This window comes from Emydura macquarii, unplaced genomic scaffold, assembly GCF_026122565.2.
Source record: "Emydura macquarii macquarii isolate MOO-44397 ecotype Brisbane River unplaced genomic scaffold, CSIRO-AGI_Emac_v2 contig_2422, whole genome shotgun sequence".
Classification (NCBI taxonomy): domain Eukaryota; kingdom Metazoa; phylum Chordata; order Testudines; family Chelidae; genus Emydura; species Emydura macquarii.
Window position 1 is genome coordinate 18,594,448 of NW_027132559.1, and position 27,127 is coordinate 18,621,574.

The following is a 27,127-nucleotide window of genomic DNA, read 5'->3' on the forward strand; positions in this document are numbered from 1 at the left end:
GCCCAAATCTGCAAACACTTCTTCCCCTGTTTAACTTCAGGGGTTCTACAGTAATAAAATTTTACATGAGCATATTTACTGGATTAGGGCGCTAATGATCGCCTGCAACTGCTACCCTGGCTCTTTCTCAGTTCCTCTGCAAAATGTCCCTCCCACAGCTGTCCAATTGTGCCATGCTTAGACACTTTCATAGGAAATGCTCCACCAGAATGCAGCAGGGGAGTCGTGGGCTTTTCAGAGTGCATGGTCTGTGCAAACAGATTTGCTCTGGACTTAAAGGGCTTCCTGTCTCCCATGTTTTCCAGCAGCCACTGTGCCCAGCCTGCAGAAGAAAACCATTGTGGGGAAGGCAGTTTCTGCCTCTTCTGCAGAGGCTGTTTAGCCTGTTTCCCCTCCACTTTCAGCTGATCGTTTTGACCCAACCCCAGGCAGGAGGATCCCCTACCCACCCTTCTTCCCCTCCCTGCCGCACAGCGTGCTACTGTCTATCTCCCCCGGCGGCCGGATCCAGGTGTGGATGCAGGTAGCTGATAACACACCTCCCCCCCGCAGTCCAGTCACGCCTTTTTTCCAGCCCCCTCGGCCGAGGCCCGGCACACTCAGCTCACCAGTGAAGCTGTGTTGGGCGGTGCGCGGGCGGCACAGCCAATGAATGGGCTGGAGAGAGCGCGGGGCCGTGACAGGCAGCAGCATCACTCAGTCAGTCCCCCGGCTACGGCCGGGCAGAGCAGCTGCGGCGGGGTGAGCCGCGGGCGTGGCGGTGAGTACAGCCGGGCGCGCCGCGGCGGGCCGGGATGGCGCAGTGGCAGGAGCCAGAGATGCCGACCCCCGGGGAGGGGAAGGGAGACGAGACGCTGCTCCGCGTCCTCCGAAGGCGCTGCAAAGCCTCCCCCAGCGCCCTCTGTGCCCGCTCCAGGGCACGCGCCCTCCCCCTTTGTTTGGCGGCGGGTCCGCGCGTGCTGCTGTGAGCTAAGCTTGGCACGCGACGCGCTGCGCCCCGCCCCGCCCCCTCTCTCGGTGGGTGTCTGTCTCCAGCGCAGGCGGCGCTGCTTGGAACAGGGCAGGGCGTTCGTTAGTGTGAAATCGGTGCGACTTCGTGTCTGGACGCTCTTACGGGTGATTGCCAACTGGCTTGTGTCGGGCTGGGTTTAAACCCATCCAGTTAGTTTTGGGCACCAGCTCCATGGGTACTGGGGGGGTGTCTAAGGCACCCCCCCCCGAAAAAAAACTATGAGTGCTCTGCACCCCTGGGTGATTAGCTTTTGGCGTGCTCCGATCAACTAATTTCCCCAAAGGCCATAGCTGGCTCAGCAACCTTAGTGCCAATTTTTTAAGAAAAACAAAGTTATAAAACCATAGACTACAAAAAAGTTCCACAATCTTTTTAAAAGGCTGAAAATAGTTCTTAGACTAAGATTCCTGTGCAGTGTTTGCAATCCAAACATTGGAGCACTTACTCATGGAATGCCCTTACTAGACTTCACTTTAATTCATGATAAAATATGTAGTTCATTAGTATTTTAATAATTATTAATTTGTTAAGATACCAATGGTAGACACACATTCAATAACTAGAATATGAAATAAGTGTATTAATCTGCTGAAAAGAGCATCCCCACCCCAAACACACACATCTGGCCCTTAAGTAGGACGGGCAGAAAGGAGGAGGTGCTCAGGGGAGGGAGTCTAGGGGAAGGGGCAGAGCATGCCATAGGGGTGGGGCCTCATTGGGGCAGGACCTCAGGGGACAGGTTAGGGCACCCCCCAGTAAAACCAAAAGTCAGCACCTACGACACGCAAGGATGAAACCACTGCAATCCGATGTGCAGACAAACCCTAAGGCCTACATATAGCTTGTGGTTTAGGGGTGTGTTTTTTTTTAACTGAAATAGTTATAGAGATGCCTGATACCACTTATTCCTCTGCCCATAAAGTTCTTTTATACTGGCATAAGTTCTTTTATGCCAGTGTAACTATGTCCATGCTAGGGGTTTTTTACTGCTTTAATTATACTGTTATAGTGAAAGCAGTACAACTTTGTAGACAAGCCCTTAGAGGCAAAGGCTGTAGTTCACCAGGATTGGAAACAATAATCTTTTCAGTCCAAAATAATGTGTATGTGTTTCCAGTGATTGCAGGGAGGAGGGCTGGAAATTAACTTCTTTTAGGACTGCATTTAACTGCTTAATTTTTTTCCAAGGCCTGAAGGGACCATTGTGGTAATCTAGGCTGACCTGTAGAACACTGGCAATAGAACTTCCCCCAAAATAATTCCTACACTAACCGTTGGGGATTTGTTTTTATGATTTTTTTTTTTTAATTTAAGTTATCCAGAAAAATAAGGTGATGAAAATAAGTTTCAAATTTTACTATAGAAGGCCATGTCTACACTAGAGAGTTTACAGCAGCATAGCTGTACGGATGCAGCTGCGCCACAGTAAGATCTCCTGTGTAGCCACTCTATGCTGATGGGAAAGAGCTTTCCTGTCAACATAGCTACCATTGGGGGTGGTTTAATTAGGCTCCCACCAGCATAGTGCTGTCCATGCAGGCGCTTCTGTCGGTGTAATTTATGTTGCTCGGCGGGGTTCACGCCCCTGAGCAACGTAAGATATACTGACAATAGCCAAAAGGTAATAAAATTTACATGCTACTTGTTGCTACCTACTCTCTTTACATGTCTCTCACTGTAATTCATTATATACTCAGGCCCCATTAGAATTCAAAGGGTATCTCCTCTGCTGCAGTTTCTTCACTGCATATAAAGTCACAGTTCTTTCAACTGTCAAGCTGCTGTTCAGACTTGTTTGGTCCGTAAGTCCTGTAAAGTATTTACTTACAACTTGAATTTGTAATCTGTGTGCTAACATTCTGTGGTATTGCTCTCATCTTCCAAATCAGCCTTCTTCCATGTACTGCCCAAGGATTTGGACAATTTTGTCCTTTGGTCAAAACTGATTTTTTTTTAAATTACATTTTAATATATGGAAGAGTGGGAAATACTGGGTAACTGCATGAAACTTCCTGTTTTGCTGCCCAGAATAAAATGTACTAATTTTCACAACCCTCTTTGCCCCTTGTAAAATGTTCCTGTAGAATGAATATTCCTAAATATCGATTACTGGGGTAAGGTTCCTAAATCTATAACTATGGGGTGGCAGTAAATGTATACAGATATTATGAAGCACCGTGAGATGTTTATTTCACTAGCTTGGTTTATTTATTTGTACTATTGTGGCACCTCTGAGCCCCAGTCATGCACCAGAACCCCATTGTGATAGGCACTGCACAAATGCAGAAGAAAAAGACAATTTCTGTCCAAAGAATAATGAGGTTTTCATCATGGGGAAACGTGAGTATAGTTGACGTGTTTTTCCTCTGCATCTTTTATTGATGTTCTTATGAAATGCTGTCCCCTCTCCATCCCACATGCAAAGTCATTTTAAAGACTTAGGTGAAGTTTCCAGTTAAGCAAGCAAAACACCCCTCCTCTTCTCTGCTGGTTTCTTTGGTCAGGCTACAATAATTTGTTTCATTTAGACGAGGGGAATAGCTTTCCCTCTAGTTCTAACAATCCAAGTCCTGGTCTAAGATAAAGCTCCAAAGCAAGAAAATTCAAAGGCAATGTCCTCTCAACACTTAAGCTCTCTCTCTCTCTCTCTCTCTCTCTGCCTCTCTCTCTTCCCTCCCAACTGCCTTCCCCACCTGAATTTTTTTAGGAAACCCAGGTACAACACTGTTTTACCACTGAGACTAGACGTGTCCCTTTGAAACAATTCTATCTGAATGGAGGTCTGTGAAGATGATATGTAAGATTAGTTGGCTTCTAAGGAGTTAAGTTCAAAGATACAATGATATTTCTTTGAAGTGAAAAAGCAAGATAGTTCCTTCATACAGCAGAAACTAATCTCAACAGAAAGTTGTTATAGATTCTTCCATTGAGATTCAGGTTTATCTAGAGACTTCTGAAATTCCTAGAAGATGAGACTGCTGTAGATCAAAGTAAATGATGGGTCATTTTTTAAAGACCCATTTCTGCAATTGTATCTGTGTGGGTAGTGGACCTCCTTTCTGCATTAGCCTCCTTGAAGTCAGTGGACCTCTTCATATGCAGAAGGGTCTGCCCAGGCAGACCTGATTTACCCCATTTCAGCATAATGAGCAAAAAGCTATGCAAACTACAGGAATTTTTGTCTTTACTGATAGAGTGGAGAAGAAGAATATGTTCCTTGGGGATGAGTTTTAGAAACAGGGAACAGATACTTTATCAGGGAGTGAGAATTTCTCTGGTATTCCTCCTCCACTACAAATAATTTGTCAGGTTAGTTCTAGAAGTCAGCTTCACCATAGTGGAAGTGCATGGGGAAAACCCTGTCTTTTTGTTGTGGAGGTTCTTTCCTTCCAAATGGAGCTGAACAACTGTCTTTTTAAGATGTTTTGAAAATGTGTCCCATACTTCTACATATGCATGCCATTTTTTAATGTTCATTGAGCCTAAAACGGGGGGTGAGAGGGGAAGTTTGAGAGAGCATTAAATTTGGACCGATTCTTGTAAAGAACTGATCCTTCAGCCACCTGAAGTCAGTGGAAGTATTCCCATTGGGTGTTGGACTGTATCTCAAGTACATTGCAATAGTAACTTATAATGAAAGTGCTGAGAGACCTTTAGGTAAAAAGTTGTGTGTCTTTGACTTTATAACATTGTTAAAATTCCTTCCCTTTTTTGTGTAGTCAGGAAATATCCTTTGCTAACCTTGCTTAGATGTAGAATCAAGAATAGGCCACAGGGGTCTCATGAGAAAATACCTGAACATCAGTCGGTTAACATTGTGTGAAGTATTATCTGAAATGGAGTTTCGGGAGAGTTAACAGAAGGGCAAGTTTCTATCTGTAAAAATATTTTCTTCTGCCCCTCAATTGAAAATGAAACATGAGCTCTATGCCCAGCCCCCTGTATTTTTCTTCTGTCTCTTTTCAGTCAATATTCACCAATGCTTACTGTATTGTTTGTCCTTTGTTTGAAGTCTGTCCTCCCCAATCCTTGTCTGCATCTCTAATTAATAAATCTAGTATCTGTGTGGAACAGAACAGATAATTAATGAAGAAAGTGAGAATATGCAGCTTCAAAGAAAAAGAAGACATTTTACATTTCACCTTGAACTCTTCAGGCTTATCTGTGGGATTTAAAAGAAAACTGTCAAGTTAAAGATCATATTTCATTCTGAAAATATTTCACTTAACTGTTGGTACAAGTAACACACAGGAGTACAAAAACAGATTGGAAAAAAAATATTTTCCTCAGTTTAACAACTTTTTGCATTTGACTCTACTTTATGTATAGTAATTTTCACTGTTTCCTCTGTATGGTTGGTTAGTTTCAGTTTTAAATTTTTTTTTAGTGAAATATACTGATTTGGGTAGAGAGAGTCCCATAAATGAGAAGAGAGATTAATACTGAAATTCCTAGGTTAACTCTCTAAAACCCTAAGCTTCTTTAAAGGGGAACCCTAAGCATTGATACTTTCCAATTGTATTTTTAAAGGGGATTTGTTCTTTCAGATACTAAATGATTCCACAAGATGTTTGCAAAAGCAACAAAGAATTTTGTGAGAGAAACTGACTGTGGGGGTGATTTGATCCCTGTATCCCGTTTGAATGACTCTGACAAATTACAGCTTCAAAGCTTATTAACAAAAAAGAAAAAATTCTGGTGCTGGCAGAAACCAAAGTACCATTTCTTGACAGTCACACTGAGTGATGTGCTTACTGAAGACAAACCTATAAAACCAGGTAATACTGTACTTGTATGTACTTTACTACAGTAAATAAGAAAAATGCAAAGTACAATCTGTTCTAACAGTTATTAAAGAAGGTTCTTATAACATGTTACTGCAGGATTTCTTTTGGCTCTGAAATATTCAGCACTTTTAGAAATGAGATGGCTTGATCTTTTCTGTACTTGATGTGTCATTTAGCTAATAACAATACTAATAAAATGTTAGTTTAAAAAGTAAAATGTCTTGTCCAGTGAGAGTAGCGTGATTGAATGCTGGAGACTCCAAATGACGGTGTTATTAAATTGTATCATTTTATGGCTTGATATTCTGAAGTCCTCTTTCAGAGTAGCTGTTAGGCTCCAGTGTGTGATAATACTGTGCAAACGTAGTGCCCTCTGGGTCAGAGTGCACTGTGATATGCTCAGCAGTTGTCCCTTGCCCCTCCACAGGTGATGTGAGATGCTTCTCACAATCCTCAAGTCCTGGGGAAAATGATGAATTTGAGGCAAATCAGTCTTGAGGGCTGACTGAACTTTTCATACATTTTTTTTGAATATATTGTTTGTTTCAGCTTAATTAGCTGCCATGGAGAAGAAGGTTTTATACTGATCCCCAAAAAGGAAATAGCGCAGGTAGCAGAAATGCCAGCTTTCCCATAGACTCCCACCAATATTTATCAACCCTGATTTGGAAAGTCCAACTCTAGTTGAATATAGGGAAGAGCTCAGTCTGCCTGCCTGCCTATTTCTTGGTGCCTCTACCAGAACTGTAGACATTTGGTTACTGCTGACTGACCCTAGATTTGAACCGGTGACCAGCAAGCGAAGCACTCTGGACCTGATTTTGATCTTGGTTATAATGGTTTATGCTAATGTGCACCAGTGAAAATCTTCTGGTGGTAGCAACTATGGAAGTGCTTGCGTAAACAGGGCTCCGGCATTTTTATCCTCATGTTGTCTCCTCCTGCATAGAGTGGTAAAAATGCCTGCTCCCTGTCTATTCATGTTTCCCCTCGTTGCTCCCTCCATTGATTTGCACCCCTACTAAACCAACATTGGAAAAAGTAATAGCATGGACAAGGCCAGTATCTCTAGACAGAAGTGACTGTTCGATATAAACAAGTAATCTGGAGTGAAGACTGATCCATGTTATAACTGGCATGTAACAGTTCCCAATTTTGAGTTCTGTGCCTAGAGTGTGTTATGATTCTAAATCCATTTAAATCACTAGGAGCCTTTCCATTTGCTTCAGTGGGCTTTGGATCAGGCCCATGATGAGACAAACCAAGATAATGGAAAATAAAAAACTGAAAACATAGGTAATTCAGCTGTATATTAATTTTATAATGGCAGGGAAAAAATCTATATGGTATTTTTATAAACCTCTCATAGGATTTGAACTCAGTACTGTAATCATCATACATTTCCTTAAAAGGCCAAAATGAAAAACAGTATAGCAAATTGGGGAAAAGATGGAACAAACAAAAGAAAGGGCTATAGGCCAGTTAACTTTTCAGTGTGACTTTATTTACCTGTTCATATTTTTCTCAAGCTTCTGTTTTTAATCACATCCTGCTACTGTTTCAGAATCTATTGTTTTCAAGTCTGAATTAGTCTTTTTTTTTTTTTGTCGTTTTTCAAGTTGTTGTTGAGTCTGACTTTGTAAAATATGAGGGGAAGTTTGAAGACTTTGTCAGAGGAAGTATTGAAACTTCGTTTGGAAAGATCAACCTGGGTGCTGGAGGAAAAGGCTTTGTAGAAAGCCAGTCTTCATTTGGGCATCTAAGAAAGCAGGAAGCTGACTTGCAGCAGCTTATGAAAGACATCAAGGGAAGGTATGAGTTTTAATTTCAGCATTTGTGTAAAGTTTAAAAAGGAATATGGAACATTTTAAAAATACCTTCAAGTGGCTTATTTTTATACTGAATTAACATGTTGAATTTTGGGTCATATCCTCTGTGTGGATGCAGGGATCTGCTTGTTTGGTTCTTGATGCCGGATTGGAGCCTGAGTTTGGTCTAGTTGTAACCAGTGGGGGTAATGACCAGTGGGAGAGGAAAAGGGGACACTGATGATTTGGAATAGAATCAGGCAGCTTCTTGGATTTGTGTTGTGCAAGTTTTGATGGCTCCAGTAAGAATACCTTGCTTTTAATGTATATTGGTTGTTTACAAGCTAGAACATTTGAGGTTTTTCTTTACCAGGTTTCTAATGCAAATGTTTATGGGCACCAAACTTTACATACCCAGTATTCTAGTAAGCAAGGTTTAAAATCCATTCTCTGAAAGTGTTCACACCAGCAAAACTTGACTGCACACATTTAACAGGAGTGAAATACAAAAGAGAAATTTATATTGATATTTTTGCTCATTTAAAAATTAAATTAATAATCATAAATATTTTACAGCACTTACCTATCACTAATGCCGATAATCTGTTATAACCTGAGAAAAATAGACTTCCACAGCCAAGGGCTCTGTTCTATAAGGTACCAAACACCTCCTGCCAATCGCTTTGTGCCCCTAAATCCCATATAAGGGCCTAATCCTACAATAACAGACTCCTTCAAGCAACCCAGCTGACTTCAGTTGGAGTCTTTTGTGCACTTTCTTGTAGGATTGGGGCATGAATCATATAGGAGTTGAGGGTACTCGGCATATGGCAGGATCAAGCCCTTAATCTATCAGATTCAATGCAACGTACTTTTAACAACCCTTACTAATACTCTGATGAAGATAATGAGGGGTGGCAGGTGTAGAAATGAGATGCAAGAATTAGTTTTTTCACTAGCTGCATGATAGTTGTCCAATGCCATGTAAATTTCCATTAAACAGATGTTCCAAAAGTAATCAATTTCTCACAGTAACAATTGCCTGCTGTTCTTGTCATGAGCCTTTACAAACAGCCATCAAACTTGTTCTGTTGAAAGGCACCTTGTTACTTTCTTAGTAAATCTCCTGATTAAAAACATAAATATCATGGTAAATGTGTGTGCCATGATTCAAAAAGGAGATTATATATAGTATAAAGAAAAATAATTTCATTCTAGGTTTAGAGTAGTCATCAGGACAGTGTTACACTAGTCAGTGTTTCTCAACCTGGGGGTTTAGAGGGGTCGCAAGTGCAGAGCTGGTATTGGGGGTGGCAAGAAAGGCAATTACCTGGAGCCACAGGGGCGCCATGAAACTAAGTTACATGCCTCAGCCCCGTGGGGGTGGGACTCAGGCTTCAGGGGTACAGTAGTTTGGAAAGGTTAAGAACCACTGCACTAGATCATGCCTTACATTAAAGGCAAAAAATGTATCCCCTGGAAAAGATGAGTTAAAGTGTTTGAATTTTGTATCGCTAGTTAGCTGCTTCATTAGAACAGGCAACTCTCCCATAGCAAATGGAAATTCATTGAAGTTAATCCAATATCTGTGGGCTCACAATCTTCACTGTAATTAAACTGCATTTACAAGCATTATCTTTATTCCACTTGGAATGGTCATAAAGCATACACCGATCTGGGAATATCTAAAATGAAAATTAAGATCACATAGATATGCATCATCATGTTTGTAAATGTAGTGTATTAAATTAATATAAGACCTAAATTAGTAAAAAAAAAAATATTGGCTTCTGAGGTGTGGGAAGACACGAGTCTGTTAGACTCAGAAACCACTTAGTGAGGCCCTTAATTTTCTGAAGGTAATATGCTCCATATATGAGTCTGACTGGATTGTTTATGCAGATTTTGCGCTGGAAGTATGCCATCACAACATACCTGCATCACACCCAAGCATCTGGTTCATTTTCTCCAGAAATGACACTTCACAACTTATTAACGCTTATGATACAAAATATATTGCCGATATTCCAACTAGTCCTAGCTTCAGTAGGAGCTGGGAGATTACAGAACAAGAATAATTTCCAATTTTTGTGTGCCTTTGGTCATAAGCAGTGTGGCCCTTAGAATTTACCGTGCTGAGGTTGAGGCAGTTCTTTAAAATGGAAATTTCCTGTATTTGTGTCTTAGTTGTTTCATGATGTGCCACAATTCACCCCCTTTCCCCCCCATATCTATCTATCATCTTGCTCAGAGTATTATGTGATAACATTAAGAAACACTAATGGCCTTGAAACTGAGGGTTTGATTTTAAGCAATATGTTATCAAGGGGTTGTTTATTTGATTTTGCCTAATTAAATGACCATTATCCAGATTTGCTTGATCTGTAGTTTTGTTCCTCATTTTTAAGTATATCCTAATTGTTTCCTTGCAACAAATGCAGTGCTTGTTTCACAATACTTGAATTGTGATGTAATTCAAAAGTTTAAATAAATAAAGTAAAAAATCAAAAGCCAGTAAGATAATTCTTAAAAGAAGTAATTTTGTTCTCAACATTCAGAATGTGATACTGTGCCACATGTAATAAAATCAGCCTCCCTCCACTTACATGTACCTTCTACAGCAGAACCCTAGTAAAGCTCGTAATTAAAATACAAAACCCAATGGTGTATCCCCTCTTTAGCAAAAATGTAACAGCTGAATGGTGTGCTGTCAGGTCTCGCATAACTAAAATTTCATTACTTTTACAAAATACGCCACACAACATCTGTTAAAATAATATGAAGTATCAAAAGTAATTAAAATTAAAACACTCTTGTCAAATATATGAACAAAGCACATTTTGCGATATATCATCCTTGCTCTTTTTTGCTGTGTTTGCTGAACTAAGTTGCTAATTTGCAAAATGCAGTAATTCAGTGTCTTGCAGCTGCTTAGAGTGAATAAATGAGGCTCAAATACTATACAATCAATTTGTTAGAAAATAAGCTCAGGCCTAATTGTTGTGGTGTTTTGTTTTATATTATCATAGAGGTGTAGGACTGGTAGGGACCTCAATAGGTCATCTAGTCCAGTCCCCTGCACTCAAGGCAGGACTAAGTAATAGCTAGACCGTTCCTGTCAGGTGTTCTGTCTAACCTGCTCTTAAAAACCACCCATGACAGAGATTCCACAACCTCCCTAGGCAATTTGTTCCAGTGCTTAACTACCCTGCTAGCTAGGAAGTTTTTTCTAATGTCTAACCTAAAGATCCTATGCTGCAATTTAATCCCATTGCTTCTTGTCCTAATCTCAGAGATTACCGAGAACAAGTTTTCACCCTGCTCATAACTTTTTATGTACTTGAAAACTGTTATCATGTCCTCCCTCAGTGTTCTCCTCTCCAGACTAAACAAACCCAGTTTTTTCAATCATTCCTCACAGGTCATGTTTTCTAGACCTTTAATCATTTTTGTTGCTCACCTCTGCACTTTCTCCAATTTGTCCACATCTTTCCTCAAATGTGATGCCCAGAACTGGACACACAACTCCAGTTGAGGCCTAATTAGTGTGGAATAGAGTAGAAGAATTACTTCTCGTGTCTTGCTTACAACACTCCTACTCATACATCCCAGAATGATGTTTGCTTTTTTGGCAACAGTGTGACGATGTGGACTCATATTTATCTTGTAATCCACAATGACCCCCAGATCCCTTTCTGCAGTACTCCTTTCTAGGCAGTCATTTCCCATTTTGTGTATGTACAATTGCTTGTTCTTTCTTAAGTGGAGTACTTTGCATTTGTCCTTATTGGATGTCATCATGTTTTACTTCAGACAATTTATACAGTTTTTTCCAAATCATTTTGAATTTTAATCCTCTCCGCCAAAGAATTTGCAACCCCACCCAGCTTGGTATTGTTCACAAACTTTATACGTGTACACTCTATGCTATTATACTGAAGATGAAGATATTGAGTAGAATCGGACCATACTGAAGTATGTCCTGGTATATTCTACCTTAAAATTCACATGGTTATTTCTTATGCAGTGAGTTAATTAGCCAGATGATATATATTGAATCAATAAAATGTACATATGCCTAAACTGAGTAATGGTGAGAGTTTATTGTTGTTAATCTTGTCCTGCCTCCCTCATCCCTTCCCTTTGTCTGTTCCCGTCACTTGTCAAATAATGCATGAAGTTAATTTGTAATCTCATCAAGGCAGGAGCCGTGTCTTTGTATTTGTTCTTTAAAGCTCTTAACACATTTTTGAGCACTTTTGAAATATTTTGAGTCTGGTGAGATACCCATGCCAGTTATCTTTTCAATGTAGATTTCAGTCTGTAGTATTACATGTCTTATGTAAACTCATAAAATGTCACCAGTCAGAATGTGGCATAGAGTAATTGCCTGGTGTCTCTGTAGAGGAACTGTGAAATACTGTATTTAAGGAGATTATAGTAGGTATTGTGGTCTAGTGTGACTGTAAGAAATCAGTCAGAAAATGGGTATTTTAAATGGATTAATAAAAGAAATAATATGGAAAAGTGTTTGGTGGAATGTGACAGCGGATTAGACTGGCGTTCTCTGCTGTTTGAGACCAGTCTACAGACTTTTGTTCTGAGAAGGAATAAAATGTTGCAAGAGTTGGTATTGGAAGGCAGTAGGCAGTATTTGGATAGAAGAAATAGGCTATTGTGTTTTATAAGCGAGGTGGAGAAGATTGAATTGACTAGCACATTTCTGTTGAGTAGGTCAGAGAGGTGTTTTATAACATTGTCGTATTACGTTACTTTTGGGGGCTAGCTAGCATCCATTTGTGATTAGTATAGCTCAGAGAATGAGTTATATTTTGTTCACATGTGAAAACAGCTCTTCAGTAGTGTGGGTGATTTTAAAATGGGGAGTGGAGATATGGGGGCTAGAAGGTAAGATGTTGTCCAGACTAAAGGCCCAACATTGCAATCCCGCTGCGTTCAGCTAGAAGGTAAGATGTTGTCCAGACTAAAGGCCCAACATTGCAATCCCGCTGCGTTCAGCGCTCCCAGCCAGTAGTTGAGTACACTGCATAAAGAGATTGCAGGATTGGGCCTTTCTGTTGCTCTGGAAAATCTAGATAGGATTGGATGGAAGAGTGGTCCTAGCCCTGCTGGGGAAACTCTGAGCGCAGGGGGCATTGCATGGTGAGGAGGCCACTCAGCTGGTAGTTCTACATTTGTTTCTTTAGACTTGTGATCCTTTAATTGCTAGGGAGTTGCTGTGGTGCCCGATGCTGGGCAGTTTGTAGCTGCCTGCTGTGCTCCTTCCTTCTATAGGCTTCTCCCTGTCTCCTTGATGCCTCTCTTCTGCAGGAGAGAGAGTACTCAGGACTCCTATTCTTACCCCTTCTTATCATGCAAGAAGAGGAGACCATCTGATAAAATCAAAAAAGACAGTGGGCATGATCCTACTCCCATTGTAAGTCAGAGTTTTGCTGTTGGATTTTATTGGGGCCAGGATCAGGCCAAGTAAGTTTAAAATTGATAAAGGAAATTTTTATTATATAAAGCAGAATTGAACCATGGAACTCATTGCCATAGAACATCACTGAGTTATAAAAACTTTCACTTAATCTTTTAATTTATGTTTACTTTGAATTCTGTATATGTGTTGTATCTGTGATTTGAAGTACCAGCATCTCAAAGATGTTTTATGTTTCCTTTGTAAAGGATTTCAAATCACCTTTAAAGAGTTTGAGAGGAATGCAATAGAGTAATAGGAAGTTAACCCAGATGAATGATAATGCATGTAAAATAGAATGTGAAAGAGATTAGAAGAGTGATATGTGGCATACCATAAATAAGAGTATTAAAATATGATTTGTGAAATAAAAACTGCAACTTCATTTGTATGCATCCTCAGTCATTTATCTAGCCCTTCCTGCATCTCATGATATCTATGCTCATAGTTCTACCTTAGCCTTGTACTTAGGTGTCTTAGTCATTGGAATTCTCTGATACATGATAGACACTGCCCCTTGATACATAAAACCTGGCTTTCATTGCTGAACCTTTGCCTTGTTATGTTGTGTCCTTGAAGACTATTTCTGAAGATAATTAAGATAAGATATCTATTCATTTACTTCATCTGGTGAGATGCATTAAATGTTTGATTTAGATTTCTATTTCTTTAATCCAAAATAGCACAGTGTTCTAGCAACCCTGCACTGTAATTCATGTGAGCGGTCAGCTGCGTCCCAGTGACTTCAGCAATCTGCCCATGCAGATCACAATGCAGGATTGGGGGCTAGGATGTTCCTGTTCTATCCGTTTGAAAATAAACTGGGTGGTGTGTCTCTGTGGGAAAACAGTTACTGTGTCGTCCTTAAGAGACTTATTTCAAGATTAATCATTGCTATTATATGTATATGTTTTTACAGTCCTGTTCACATTAAAGTTAGAGGGGACAGGAGGAAGGCCTCTAATGTATGGGAACCGTATTCATTTAGTGCATGTCCTGTTGAAGTCAGTGGGAATTGGGACCTGAAAGTATGAGGCTTCAGCTTTGATATAAGACTCTTACTTGGTTAGCTGTACTTCAGAGTCCAGGGCGCAAGAGGGTTTAGGCCACATTCATTTCTGGAATAACTCCATTGAAACGGATGAAACTGAATTCTGCAGGATGTTTTGACCATTATTTTTAACAAAATTTAAGCAGGTTTTGAAGTGCTTCTTGAGTTAGTATTATTTCAGATATTAAATTAATCTGGTCGTATATTTTGACATTCTCTTTTATTTTCCTATAACTGGATAAAATAGAGTTGGTGAGTTTGTAACCACCTAAAACAGGTACAGAATAGGTGGAATGAACACAAGAGAGCATGGGGAAAATGTGCTGCATCCCAGTTTTTCCCAGCCCTGTTGGTCCTTATGTTGTCTGTTGCAAGTTCTTTGGAGTAGGGACCCATCCTGCTGAATATCTTTAAGATGCCTAGCACACCTTTGGACACTGCATAAAGATTTAATTATAGCATATAATAACATGGAAAGTATAATCTCGGTTAATTACTGTGCTGCTCAGTAGGTTCAGTTTTGCATATCAGTGTGAGTTTCCAAGAACAGCGGTGTTTGTGATCATTTGAAAGTTCTAGGATTTTTACTTAACCCAAAAAGCCTTATCTTTCAGATATAAAACTAGGCTTTGCCACACACGCACAAAAAAAATCTCAGGAATGTTTGTGTGTATTGTTATAATGATTATTACATTACTTTGATATGTTTTTCCTCATCCGCACAATTAATTGTTAGGTTTTTTTAGACAGCTCCTTCTGAATGACTGTGCTTTCATAGAAGCAGGTAGAGGTTTCTAAATATAACACAGATCAAAAATTGTCTGAAGGTTTTGTTCTTTTTGTTCGTTTGTTTGTTTGTTTTAAAGAAAATGAAGAACCAAGCTGACTTCCATCTGACATTGTGCAGTCTGTATAACTTTTGACGCTCCAGAAGCGGGGGTATCTAAACTTTTTAAATTAAAAAATCTAGAGATATCTTGATTTAAATGAATCTGAGGCAGAATATGTCTTTGTATTGTATTTTCTGGGAATTATAGTTTAACCACTCTGAATACCCCATTTACAGTAGAATGGAGAAGACAGGTTATTTAATCCTTTCAAGGATAGCTAGAAGATTAAAAGATTGCTATCTTGCTCAAGCTGTCTTTTTTAATAGAAGGTATGACACCTCTTTTAGGAACCTCAGATGGGTATTTTCTGTTCTCACTGAGTATGCTTGAGCCTCTCGCAGCTACTAGTGTTGACCAGACTGTGCGTGCCCCATCCCCAAAGAGTGATGGAGCATGGTTCAGCCCAGAACTACAGATGCAAAGCTGAACTTCCTCTTTCATGGCTGCTCTGGGCCAGGGTGGCGCCGGATACTGGAACAGAGAGCCTGTCTCTCCTGTGCTTTCAATGATACCTCACCACTGCCGCCACCCAGGTGGCGTGGAGGAGGAAGCTGTCTGATTCAAATGCAGAGGGGACTAAAAAACAGACCATGGGAAGGAAAAGGAGTAGATTGGGAGAAGGAGTTTGTTGAAACTGGAGGGATTAGGGGCGCTGGGTCTAGTTGGGTGGGAAGGCTAGGACTGGGAGGTTGGGAAGGCAAATTAATTCTGGTATTTCCTAACATTTGAGTGCCTGTCTGTGCAACTTTAATACATTTCTTTTAAAGTCGTTTTTTGTGTGTAATTTGCAATTATTGACTAGTAGACTAAGACGTCTGTCTCACTCCCTTAGGGTATGCCATTGTATGGATCACAAATAACTATTCTTTTATTGGTACTCCATAGCTAATTCCAAAATAAGGACTGCAGTATGTGATTCAATGACGCCAGTGGGGCTTTGCATGTTAGTCAGCATGAGGCTCAGCTAGTGTAACTTATCATAGCTCCATTGAAGTCCATGACAATTGACCCACCAGCTGAGGATCTGCCTTTGTTTGGAATATCAGTTTGTTTGTTTTCAAATCACACAGGAGTCTTCAATTTGTCTTAATTTTTTTGGCTTTTATTTAAGCAAATAAAAATAAATAAATAATTGCCTCAGCTGACATTTTTGCTGGAAATGATGACCCAAGAATTCACTGAATATGGTGGGATTTAAATTGTTTTATACAGATAATTACAGTCTTGCTGCTACCAGATGACAAAAGAGAACATAATAATTTGAGGAGGATACTCATACTGAAACCATTTATACTTTACAATAAAACCTTCTTACAAAGATTGCCGGGCGTACAATTAAAAAGAATGTTGTTTTCTCAGCTGCAGTGTTTATGCTGTTAATTCTCTCTCTCTCTCTCTCTGTGTTTTTATTTCAGAACAATAAATCTAAACAATAATTTACTGCAACAAGTGCTAGGAAGAAAACATGAAGTGCTATGTATCTTGACAGAAAAGATAGTAACAACTCAGAAGTGTTTGATATCTGAACATATTCAGACAGAAGAAAAATTTGGTACCGTGGTGGGATTCAGTACAAAAGTGGTAAAGGTAATACAAAAACAAAAACACATGCAGCTTGCAGAACACTCCCTGCTCTCCCAGTTATGGAATCTCTACAAACATCTTGGTCAAAATAAATCCAACAAAAACATAAATATTTCTTCAACATCATTAGATTCCTTCCATACCTCAGGATATTACAAAACAATAATTGAAAAAATTTGCACTGTTGTTTTTTCCCGTCTGATTTTGGATAAATCATATTATAACTGATCATATCCTGCCGTTGATTTAATAATTAATCTAATAGATTTTTTCCTTCTCTAACTGCTAGAGCTAAGCACATAACTGGCAATGAACAATTAATTTAGCCCTTTTTCTCTATATGGATTTTCTGAAAACAGATCAGTTTCTTCAAATGTATTCATTATTTTAAAGTATTTGGTAATTTTTTGTCAATATTTCTAAAGTCTATCAGTTGCAAATAGTTCTTCATAAGCACGTGATACATTGTTTAATTGTGACTGATCAGTAGAGTTCCCTACTTGTATGAGTGTGCAAGCTCTTCTGGTGTGAGTCTAGAACCTGGTTTCCCTGAATACTTTTGACATGTGATTCAGTTTCTGTGAATATTCATGTGCATAACATAAGATCTCACAAATGTTAAAAAAAAGCCACACATTAAAGAGGCATAAGCACAGCTGAAGCCAGTTGTTTAAAAATTCAAGTGACTGTTCAGAAACCATGTTTGCGGTATCACCCAGCTCCACAGAGTGCGAGGATCCTAGTTGTTTGACAGTTTCCTTCAGGTGCTTCTGAAATAACTGCCTAACAAACTGAGACAAAATCATCAGGATAAAAGTATACGCCAGCTCATGTTTATAGAACTACGGATGAATCCTCACTGTAGGAGGAGCCTCCACTGGCATAAAGCTGGCAGAGGTTGCTCTGCTGACCTTTCTACCAGCTGCTGTGCTGCCTGGTTGTAAAGGGGGAAGGGGATGAGCAGGAGAGGTGTCAGGATGGGAGGGCAGGGCAGAGCAGCAGCATGGCAAAGTGAGGACCAATTTTCTGCTGGTGTCATGTTCCTAAGGGAATCTTATGCCAGCAGCATAACTGAAAGGCTCCCCCCCCTTCACGCCAGGGCTGGGAGGCTGAGAAGCTGTTGTTGTCTCCCTGACAGTCAGCTGCCACAGAGCAGAGCTCAGGCACAGATTGCTTTGCTGGCATAAATGTTCACAGACTCCAAATCTCACATGTGCTCTCAACTCGGGCTCAGCGGAGAACTGAGCTAATTCTTTTCCTAATCTAATTTTTTATTGTTGCCTTGAATTTCATTTCGTGTGCCAGCTACTCTGTAGTTGAATCAAATAAACAGTGGATGAATATGTCCCTCAGGTTTCAGTGAGTGAAAATGGGAATGTGAGGAAGGATTCTAATGTGGTCTTAGAGATTCCTGCTCCCACCGCTATAGCCTATGGTGTAATTGAACTGTATATAAAGCGTGATGGTCAGTTTGGTAAGTATTATGCCCATTATTATTATTATTATTATTTTTTGCATGTAGCTATGATATGGAAAAGAGCTACCTTTCATTCACATGCAGGCTCACAGCACCAGCTTCTTCACTGCCCTGCATCTTGCGCAGTTGTTTACACCAGTGCAAAATGGGTGTAAATTGCTACCATTTTAGTGGTTTATAGCCTCTTCACACTCAGGTTTCACTAGTTTAAATAACTACATACGTTGCTGCGCAATAGTCAATCAGATCCAGAATATGATACAGTCAGTGTATTGTCTGTCTGAACAACATTTAATTAGAAGAAATGATGAAGAAATAGCGTGAGGCTGGTAGTTCCTGAACTTGCCTGAGTTTCTTACATTTTCAAATGAACGTAGATTTGCTCAGAAAAGTGACTGTAAGAAAAGTGTTTTGTCTCTTGGTTACTTTAGGTCAGATTTGCTCAGATTACAAGTAAAAATGCATTGGGGTAGGGTTTGGGGATTGTGATTTGGTTCGTTGGGATTTTTGTAATTCCCTGTTCTGGACACTCCGTCTGGGCTCTTTCTTCTGCATCACCACGAGTCATCCCAGACCCAAGTGAGGTTACAGAGGATAATGTGCAAGAAGGAAAGAAGGCAGGTTGAGTGTGCAGGGCAGGCTGTTAGAAAAGTTAAAGTGCACCCGAGATGAACTGTAGATGTTGTTAAGGTGCAATTGAGATGAAAACCTACAATGCATCTCATTTGGGCCTGTTACAGGTGATGATGGCCGTCAGGAATCTAGACTGACTTTTGAATCTCCTGATGAAATTGTAGGGCTGGCAGTAATATTTTTTTATTTTGTTTTATTTGTAAACAAAATGTATTTGACCTGAAGTCACTGAGACCTGATGAACAGGAAAATTCCCCTAAGGGCGTGCATTTTACAGTCGCTTTTCAGAATTGGACTATACTTTCAAGTTAACTACACTGCTTGCTGAATCGGGTATTAAGAAGACATGAGGCTAAGGATGTATATTAAAATATTATTTAGTAAAAGTCAGTAGCTGGGAATCTGTCCCTGGGAATGTCCTGTGTCCCGTCAGCTGGCTAGTGCATGCATGCATTTATTGATCCGTATTTTCATGTGGTCTTTCTTCACTGCTGCCTGACCCTGTTTTCATTTCAATTATCTAGTCTTTCAGTCTTCACAAACCACATATGTCTCATGTTGTCTTTATTTGTTGGACCTCATAAACAAAACATGTCTAGTGGTTTTTTTGTTTTTTTTTAATTTGTTGTAACTATCATCCCTCCCTTCTCTTCCGCGGGAAGGGAAACCAGTGGGACTAATTGAAGAGTAAAGTACTCTTCAGCAAGCATAAGAGCGCATTAGATTGTAAGGTCTTTGAGCAGGAATAAATGTCTGGTTAGAAATAGAAGAATTGCCATACTGGGTGAAACCAGAGGACTATCTAGTCCAGTGTCCTGCCTCTGACAGGGCCAGTACCAGCTGCTTCAGAGGGAGACGGAAGGATCCTCATAATGGACAATTATGGAATAACCTGCACAGGAGTTTTGTTTTGTTTTTTTCCCTCACTCCTGACAATTAGTGGTTGGTTTGTACCCTAAGGCATGAGAGTTCATAACCCATACATATATATCCTCTCTAACATGACTGAGAAGGGTCTTAGCTATAAAAATGTCTGATCCTTTTCTGAATCCTGCAATAAACCCTTTACCACAGCGATTTTGTTGTGTGTCTGTGTTCCACAGGTTAATCATGCACTGCATGGAAAAACAGTCCCTTTGAAAGAATTTAATTTTTTTTGCCTTTTAATTTCTTTATGTCCCCTTGTTCTTGTGTTTTGAGAGAAGATAAAATAGCACCTGGCTGATTTGCTTTGTATATTTCATTGTTTTCTATCTCATCATCATCATCTCTCCAAACTAAACACTCCTGATCTTTTCAGGGTCTCCTCTCAGGGTAGTCTCTCTGCTTCTCATCATTTGCATTGCTCATCTTTGGATCTCTCTTATTTCTACCAGCAAGTTTGAGATAAGGTGACAAGAACTGATCACTGTGTTCTAGGAGAGAGTGCACCATTGATTTTATATAATGGCATTAAGATATTTTGACTTTTCAATCCTCCCCTCCTTTCCCCCCCTCTATAAAGGGTCATGCAGACATAATGTGCTATAAAAATAATGGACAATAGTAGCAATACAAACTTTCATAGCCTTGTATTTGCTTTTGAATCCAAATCTGTTATGGGATTTTGACAGTTGTGATTGCCTCACTTATTTTCACATGATGCTGTGTATGTATTTGAGTCATTGGTCTCATTCCCCTCTAAAGGACAGTTAGTTTATTAGTGATGTCTTCTACCTTCAGTGTGCATGCATAAATCTCGTAAACAGTAATGGAAGTAACACAAGCACACTGAGACAAGACTGTACACCTTAGTCAGTAATGTCTTGGCTGCTGCCCTTGCTGGGTCTCATCATTCTGAGAAATGCTTTTATTTGTGTTAATCTTTCTTTTCCTCTCTAACTTGCTTTCCTCTTTTAGTCGTTTTACTCGTTATAGTAGCTTTCTGAAAGACTGCTTTTTTCCTCTTTCTGTAGCAGAGATTTCTTTTCCTTTGAAATGCCTCTTTGCTGTTGGGCTTTCCTCTCTTTCTTTCTTTGTCACATGTTACTTTAAAACTGACTTCCTTTTTTTTTTGTCTATTGCATTATTTGCTTCCCATTATTTGCTACAGAATGCCATGTATAGCATATGGTTCAAGCTCTTCTGTTTGGGCCATTACATTTTGTAATAATAATGTACAGGGATTACTTCACATGTATTATTCTTTTGGGCATGGTCCAGTGGTCTGAGCACAGGTCTGGAAGTTACAAACTTCTACACTTTAATCCTGGCTCCAACAGTGACTCCCTATGTGTCGGTAATCTCTGCCTCAGTTTCCCCATCTGTAAAATGCAATTTGCCTAACTCACAGGGTGGTGTTACTGTTTGTGAAGTACTGGACATTGTTGGGTAGTTAGAAGTCTGTTACCACCGATAGCCGTATGCATGATGAGCCAAATGATGCCCTATGAATTTAGTAAAGAAGAGATCCTCAGTACACAAATCTCCCCTCTCCTTCACAGAAGGGTGGATCAGTCCCTTCTGTGGCACTATTCCCTCCCCCTTTCCAGTACCTCACATAGGGCTCTCTATGGAATAGGGAATCTACATGGGGGGGCAGGGGCTGGGTAGGCTGGCGGAAGGGAGGTGGCAGCCCCACATTGGGTGGGATAGAGCGATGCACATCATCCCGTCACATCATCCTGTCAGAGAGACTAGACAGAAAAGCTAATGCAGCCGGAGGCTGTTTCCTTTCCCATGGCGTCTCCTCCACAGTGGGTGTCTCCCTTGAAAAGTAGTCTTGGAAGCATCAATGTCCGGGAGAAGACTCCAGTAGTGCGACTGTGGGAGCCATGCTGCTACTGACTTGGCATGGACCTGTCCTCCCACTGATCTATGGGGCTTGGGAATGAACCTGCAGCCTGTTCTAAGAGCCAGGCAACCCATTGATAAAGTGACCAGGGAAATGCTCTGAGGGACGCTCATGGAGTTTTTCTGACTTGTAGCTTTTTCCACATGGGTTTCCTGCAGGAAGGGGTGATCTGGGCCATGATATATAACATCTAGTAGCTTATAGAAAATGTGAGAAATATATAGATCCTTTTCTCATTTACAGTATGTAAGATTTTAGTATCCACAAGAAGCATTGCTGTTCTAATTTAGCAGATTGCTTTTTTCTTGGTATTTGCTAAACAGATTATTAAATTAATCCATAAAAGCTTGTTTGAAATTCTGTAGTTAATATCTGTTTCCATTTACATCAAGGCAGATCTGTGTACAGCACCGTTCAGATCATCCAACAACATATAATGTTCAGTAAATTCATGTAGACAGTGACTGCTAACCATTTTTTTCCATCTACAAAAAAATCAGATATGTAGAAACACACATGCTTAGGAGGGCTAGCATCTACATTGAAAGTAGTATGATTAATATTTGCTTCTCTGCACTCGTGGTTTTATTTATTTATTCGCTTGTGTTTCTAATTACAGAATTCTGTCTGCTAGATGAGCAAGAAGGAGGTTTTGAAAGAGAAAACACAGAAGGGTCATCTTATCCATGTTCATTACCATTTAGAGACTCTTCCTTTTTATATCAGCCAGACGCTGTGGATAATGAGAGGCACTCTGGAGATAGAAACATCATTCCCAGCGATACTTCCTTATGTGTATTGAAACAAGGTATTTCCAGAAATGCTTTATTTGATTACACTACAGATATTTAAGCAAGAAAATAGGAGGTATTCTTGCAAAATGGTACATAAAAGTTATTCAGTCTTGTTTAAATAGCTACTAGCAAAAGTCCTTGGTGATCACTTAGAAAAATTAAGAAGATACTGTACTTCTGGAATAATTGTATAAAGGGAGTTGGACTAAGTTATATATCTCTTAGGAACATATTGTTATCCTTTGTTATAATAATAAACCTTATACAGTTTTGTTTTTATATCAGTTTTATTATATCCCTGCTAAACTGCACAAGATTAACAATGATTTATGTTGGCATTAAAAATGCTCATTGAGAATATTTGACACATGATGTGAAAACATTCTCTTAGTAAAGCTTCTCAGGGAAGGTTATTTGACATCTCCGAAAATACAAAGCTGTTTTTTCTTCCTGAACCTCTTTGAGTTTGGAGAAACCTGAAAAAAAAAAAATCAGAGTTGAACATTAGGGCAAAACTCAAATGTGAGGTAAATGGCAGTGTGAATTACATGTTGGTAAATTGATTTTAAGTGGCTGGAGAGGGAGGATAGGATTGTACCAAGAAAAACACCAAACAGGAAGGAGTAAGGAGATGTAAAATAAAGGAGGCTCCATCCCTCTTTTTTATTACCTCTAGTCAGTTCCTCCTGTAGTCCTGCCTTTATAGCCACTTCCACATACCAAGGTGTAATTTACTAGTTATGTCAGCAGAATTTGGCTCTGAGTTCACAGATTAATCAATACATTAATTATAACCAAAATAGCCATTTTGTTATACTGGAATAAATCCTTTTTTTTCCTCTAGTATAGATTTGCTGAAGAGAAATAAATACATCTCTTTGTATGGATAAAATAACCATTTTTTTTGTGAAGGACTGTGTTTTGCACAGTTTTTTTTCTTAACCACTGTGCCTATCTTACTTAAAGAATTGTTTCTTTATTTGATTAACCTACCCTGCTTTTTGAAATAGTTTAAAATCTTTTATATTGGAGTGGTTTGGTGCAGGTGTTACACCCCTCCCGCCTTTTCCTCCCATCATGAAGTTGTGGTATTTGATTTTATAATTGTTTGGTTATACCATATGTAGAGACGCTACCTATAGGAAAATTGTTTTTCACTATCTTTAATTATTGATGAGAAACCAACATCTTGGTTGACAAGTGTGACATGTAGGGATATGGCTTTAAAACTAACATCAGGCATCATCAAGGATTTAAAAAAAAAATCCAACCCCTAAAGTTGTGTTGTTGACTGGAACTCACCGCTGGAATATTGATGATTTACTACTCATAAAACATCTTATTTTAATTTCACATTTGCATTGCGGGAAAAGGAATCTAATGAACTGTAGCTGAGTTTCTAATCTGCATACTGTAATAGATGAAATATTATTTAAAACATTAAAAAGAGATTCTATTATAGCTAATTAAAACATACCTTTTTTGGTTAAAGGAGAAAGAAGTGTAAATCATATAAGCCTGTGATGAAATATATGAAGATAGTAAGAAATAGTGTTACTGTCTGAGCTTTTAATTTTAAGCATGAACAATACTATCAGGCTTAGTTATTCATGATGTTTTACTATAATATGAAGAAGTTCAGGAATAAAATATTCTGGTTGAGAAGTCAGACTACCTGGTAAAGGAATGTACTTTGGTTTAAAAATGAACATCCTATTGGGAATCATGAACAGCTTTCATGTGAAAAAGAGTATAAATACTGAGATCTTAAAACTGAATGTTGATTCCTAATAACAGTATTTATTTTATCTCACTTTGCACTGACACTCCATTAATTTGCAAATATCATTAGTAAGAGACACCTGTAACCAAATATGTCTTAGCATTTCATTATGAATTAGAGAGATTAGTGATTTGATTAATTATTAAAAATCTCTTAGCAAGAATTTTAGTTGTGTTTACTGGCATTTGTAAGACTCATGAGTTCAACAGTGTGTTTCTTCCTTGGAAAGATCTATTGCTGTTAAAGATGCAATTTCAACCCTTTGTGAAGCTGCCAGGAGACAAGCAAGGAGCTTTATATAAAATACTCTGCGAATTCTTGCATCATGAAGAAATGGTGACTGCTCTGGAGGAGGTGGTAAGATGATGGAACTCTCTTTTTGCTTTCTAAAAATAATCTTAAAAATAGAGCTAACACATCCCTCTATTCAAACTCTTCTTTTTTTAAAAGTAGTTTTTAAACAAGTTCTGTTGACTTCAGCGGGAGGAAGATCAGGGCCTGTTTCTGTATGTCTAGTTTAAAATGTGATAACCTAATAAGATTGTCTCTTTTCTTCTATCCAGTTAGATAGTATTTGCACAGGAGACGAGCCGAATTTTACGGAAGTGAAAGAGTTGAGACCTCCTCAGCAGCAAAACATAACCGACTTCTTGCAGCTGGTAGGGTACGGTTCACAGGATGAGCTCTTGTTGCAGAAAGGCCGGCTTCATTATAAAGGACTCTTCTCAGCTGCTCACATCCTGATCAGTGCAGTGGCAGGTACAGTGGAGATATCAGCAGCTTTTCCACTTACATTCTGTACACAAAAGAGGAGTTTATTTTTATTTTTTAGGTAAATTGTAACAGCTGGGTAGCTTCAGTACATGTGCTGATTTCTGTGACAATTTTATGGGGCTAGTGTGGATAGAGAATCGAGCACTTTGTGATTCAAGCTAAGAATTAAATTCAAACCCCTTTCACTGCATATTTTACAAGTAAAATTTAACATTCCCTGGAAATCGTTTGACACGAGTTTTCATTGAAGCCAAACCTTTTCATTCAGTTTGGTAAACAAATTACTGTTCTCATCGTGCGTCAAAATCCTTCACATCTACTGTCTCAGGGTTGCATTGTAGGCACTGTCTTCCCTGTATATGCTGAGTGTCTGACTTATGTTGTTGAAGTATAAACCATATTTAGCAAAATACTTTAACATGTAGATCTGTAATTAGAGTGTTGTTATGCTGCCACAGCAAAAATAAATTAAACAAAAATGTAAATGAATGCCACCCCCACAATGAAATTGGCACTACAATATTAATTAAAAGCCACCTGCAAATCCAGCTCTCTCTCTCTCATAAAAATCTTCGTTCCATGAAGGCAGGTGTAGAGAGGAAATAAAGTGTGATATTGGGTAAATATATAGCACTGTACAGTGGAATGTCAGTTTACATGCAACTGCACATGGTACCAGTATATGAAAGATAAGAGACACATTTTGAAAGTACAACCCAGTTGCAGTGTGAAAACTTATATGGTCCTCCTGGCTCCACTTCTCTGCTAACCCGCTCATACCTTGTGCCCTGTATGTTGCTGCTCAGGGGGTTCACACAGACCAGGACTCTGCAACACACAGAGAGTGTACATACTTAGTGCAGTTCCTAGCATCCATTTCCCCCCACAAAGACTTTAAGGCCAGAAAGGACCATCATGATCATCTTGTCTGACTCCCTGCACATTGCAGGCCATAGAACTTCGCCCACCCACTCCTGTAATAGACCCATACACGCTGGCTGAGTTACTGAAGCCCTCAGAACATGGTATAAGGACTTCAAGTTACAGAGAACCCACCATTTACACTAGTTTAGACCTGCAAGTGACCCATGCCCCAGGCTGCAGAGGAAGGCAAAAAAACCCCAGGGTCTCTGCCAATCTGATCTGGTGGAAAATTCCTTCCCAACCCCAAATACGGTGATCAGTTAGACCCTGAGCATGTGGGCAAGACCCACCAGTCAGACACCTGGGAAAGAATTCTCTGTAGTAACTCAGAGCCCTCCCCATCCAGTGTCCCATCACCAGCCATTGGAGATATTTGCTGTTACAGCTGTAGGTACATGCCACTGTAGGCAGTTTCATCATACCATCCCCTCCATAAGCTTATCAAAATCAGTCTTGAAGCCAGTTAGGATTTTTGCCCCCACTGCTTCCCTTGAAAGGCTGCTTCTGCTGCCGTGGGAGCCTGTACATCCACAAGCAAGGGGCTAGATTTACCTCTTACGGATGTGCAGCCGGGAGCTTGCTGAGCATGCTCAATAAAGAACATGATAGTCACCTTCACTGGGGGGTTTATGTTTGTCTCTAGAGGACTTTATACTAATCCATCATGAAGGTCAGCACTCAAGAGAAGCAATGGGTCTGTCACTGCCCTGCAATGGAATTTCATGAGTGTGTGCACACTTCACTTGTTCATATACATCCATACAGTCTCCTTTTTTAGCAACCAGCGTGCTTCAGAGATCATTGGAAACTAACTCTTCTCCTTTTAATATCTCCTTCCACAGAACTGTCTGATAACACACTGGCTCTACTGCGTGCTTGCTGTGATATACAAATTGTCCCTGCCTTGTGTTGTTTGGTAAGTAATCCAAAAGGGAGCAGACTGCCTTAGTGTTCATAATATGAGTCCTAGTGACTATAATGTGAGACCTAGTCAGGAGTCTGTAGGCTCTGGTTTATTGCATCTGTGATTAAATAAAGGAGAAGTCAGAATATGCTGCACATAACATCAGTAGGCATTGATTAAACCTAATCACCATCTGATCAAGTGTGTTAAAATGGCAAACAATGCAGCTAGTTTAAACCAAAACCAGATTTCCTCCTTCCGACACTTTGTGGTATGTGGAATACTACATAAAAAATGAAGCAAGAGAAAATAGGAACTTTGGTTTCAGTTTCAAAGGTTATATTTTTATTTTAGTCAACATCTAATTAGACCACTTCATAAACCAAAAGCCTTC

The 27,127-nt window shown here is 39.6% G+C and overlaps 1 protein-coding gene across 2 annotated transcripts in view; it reads left to right on the forward strand.

Annotated features, from left to right (window-relative positions):
* The first annotated feature begins 606 nt into the window (after nt 1–606).
* Nucleotides 607–27,127, forward strand: part of GSDME (gasdermin E) — a 28,495-nt gene continuing 1,974 nt past the window's right edge. The window contains exons 1-9 of one of the 2 annotated variants that reach the window (XM_067561656.1): nt 607–760; nt 5,560–5,790; nt 7,419–7,611; nt 16,443–16,614; nt 17,965–18,085; nt 22,174–22,362; nt 24,361–24,488; nt 24,695–24,890; nt 26,672–26,745. In XM_067561656.1, the coding sequence (XP_067417757.1) occupies nt 5,580–5,790; nt 7,419–7,611; nt 16,443–16,614; nt 17,965–18,085; nt 22,174–22,362; nt 24,361–24,488; nt 24,695–24,890; nt 26,672–26,745 (1,284 nt within the window). In that variant the 5' untranslated portion in view covers nt 607–760; nt 5,560–5,579. Of the gene's footprint in view, nt 761–1,096; nt 1,117–5,559; nt 5,791–7,418; nt 7,612–16,442; nt 16,615–17,964; nt 18,086–22,173; nt 22,363–24,360; nt 24,489–24,694; nt 24,891–26,671; nt 26,746–27,127 lie in introns of those variants that run through there. The other variant, XM_067561657.1, reaches the window with a different exon arrangement.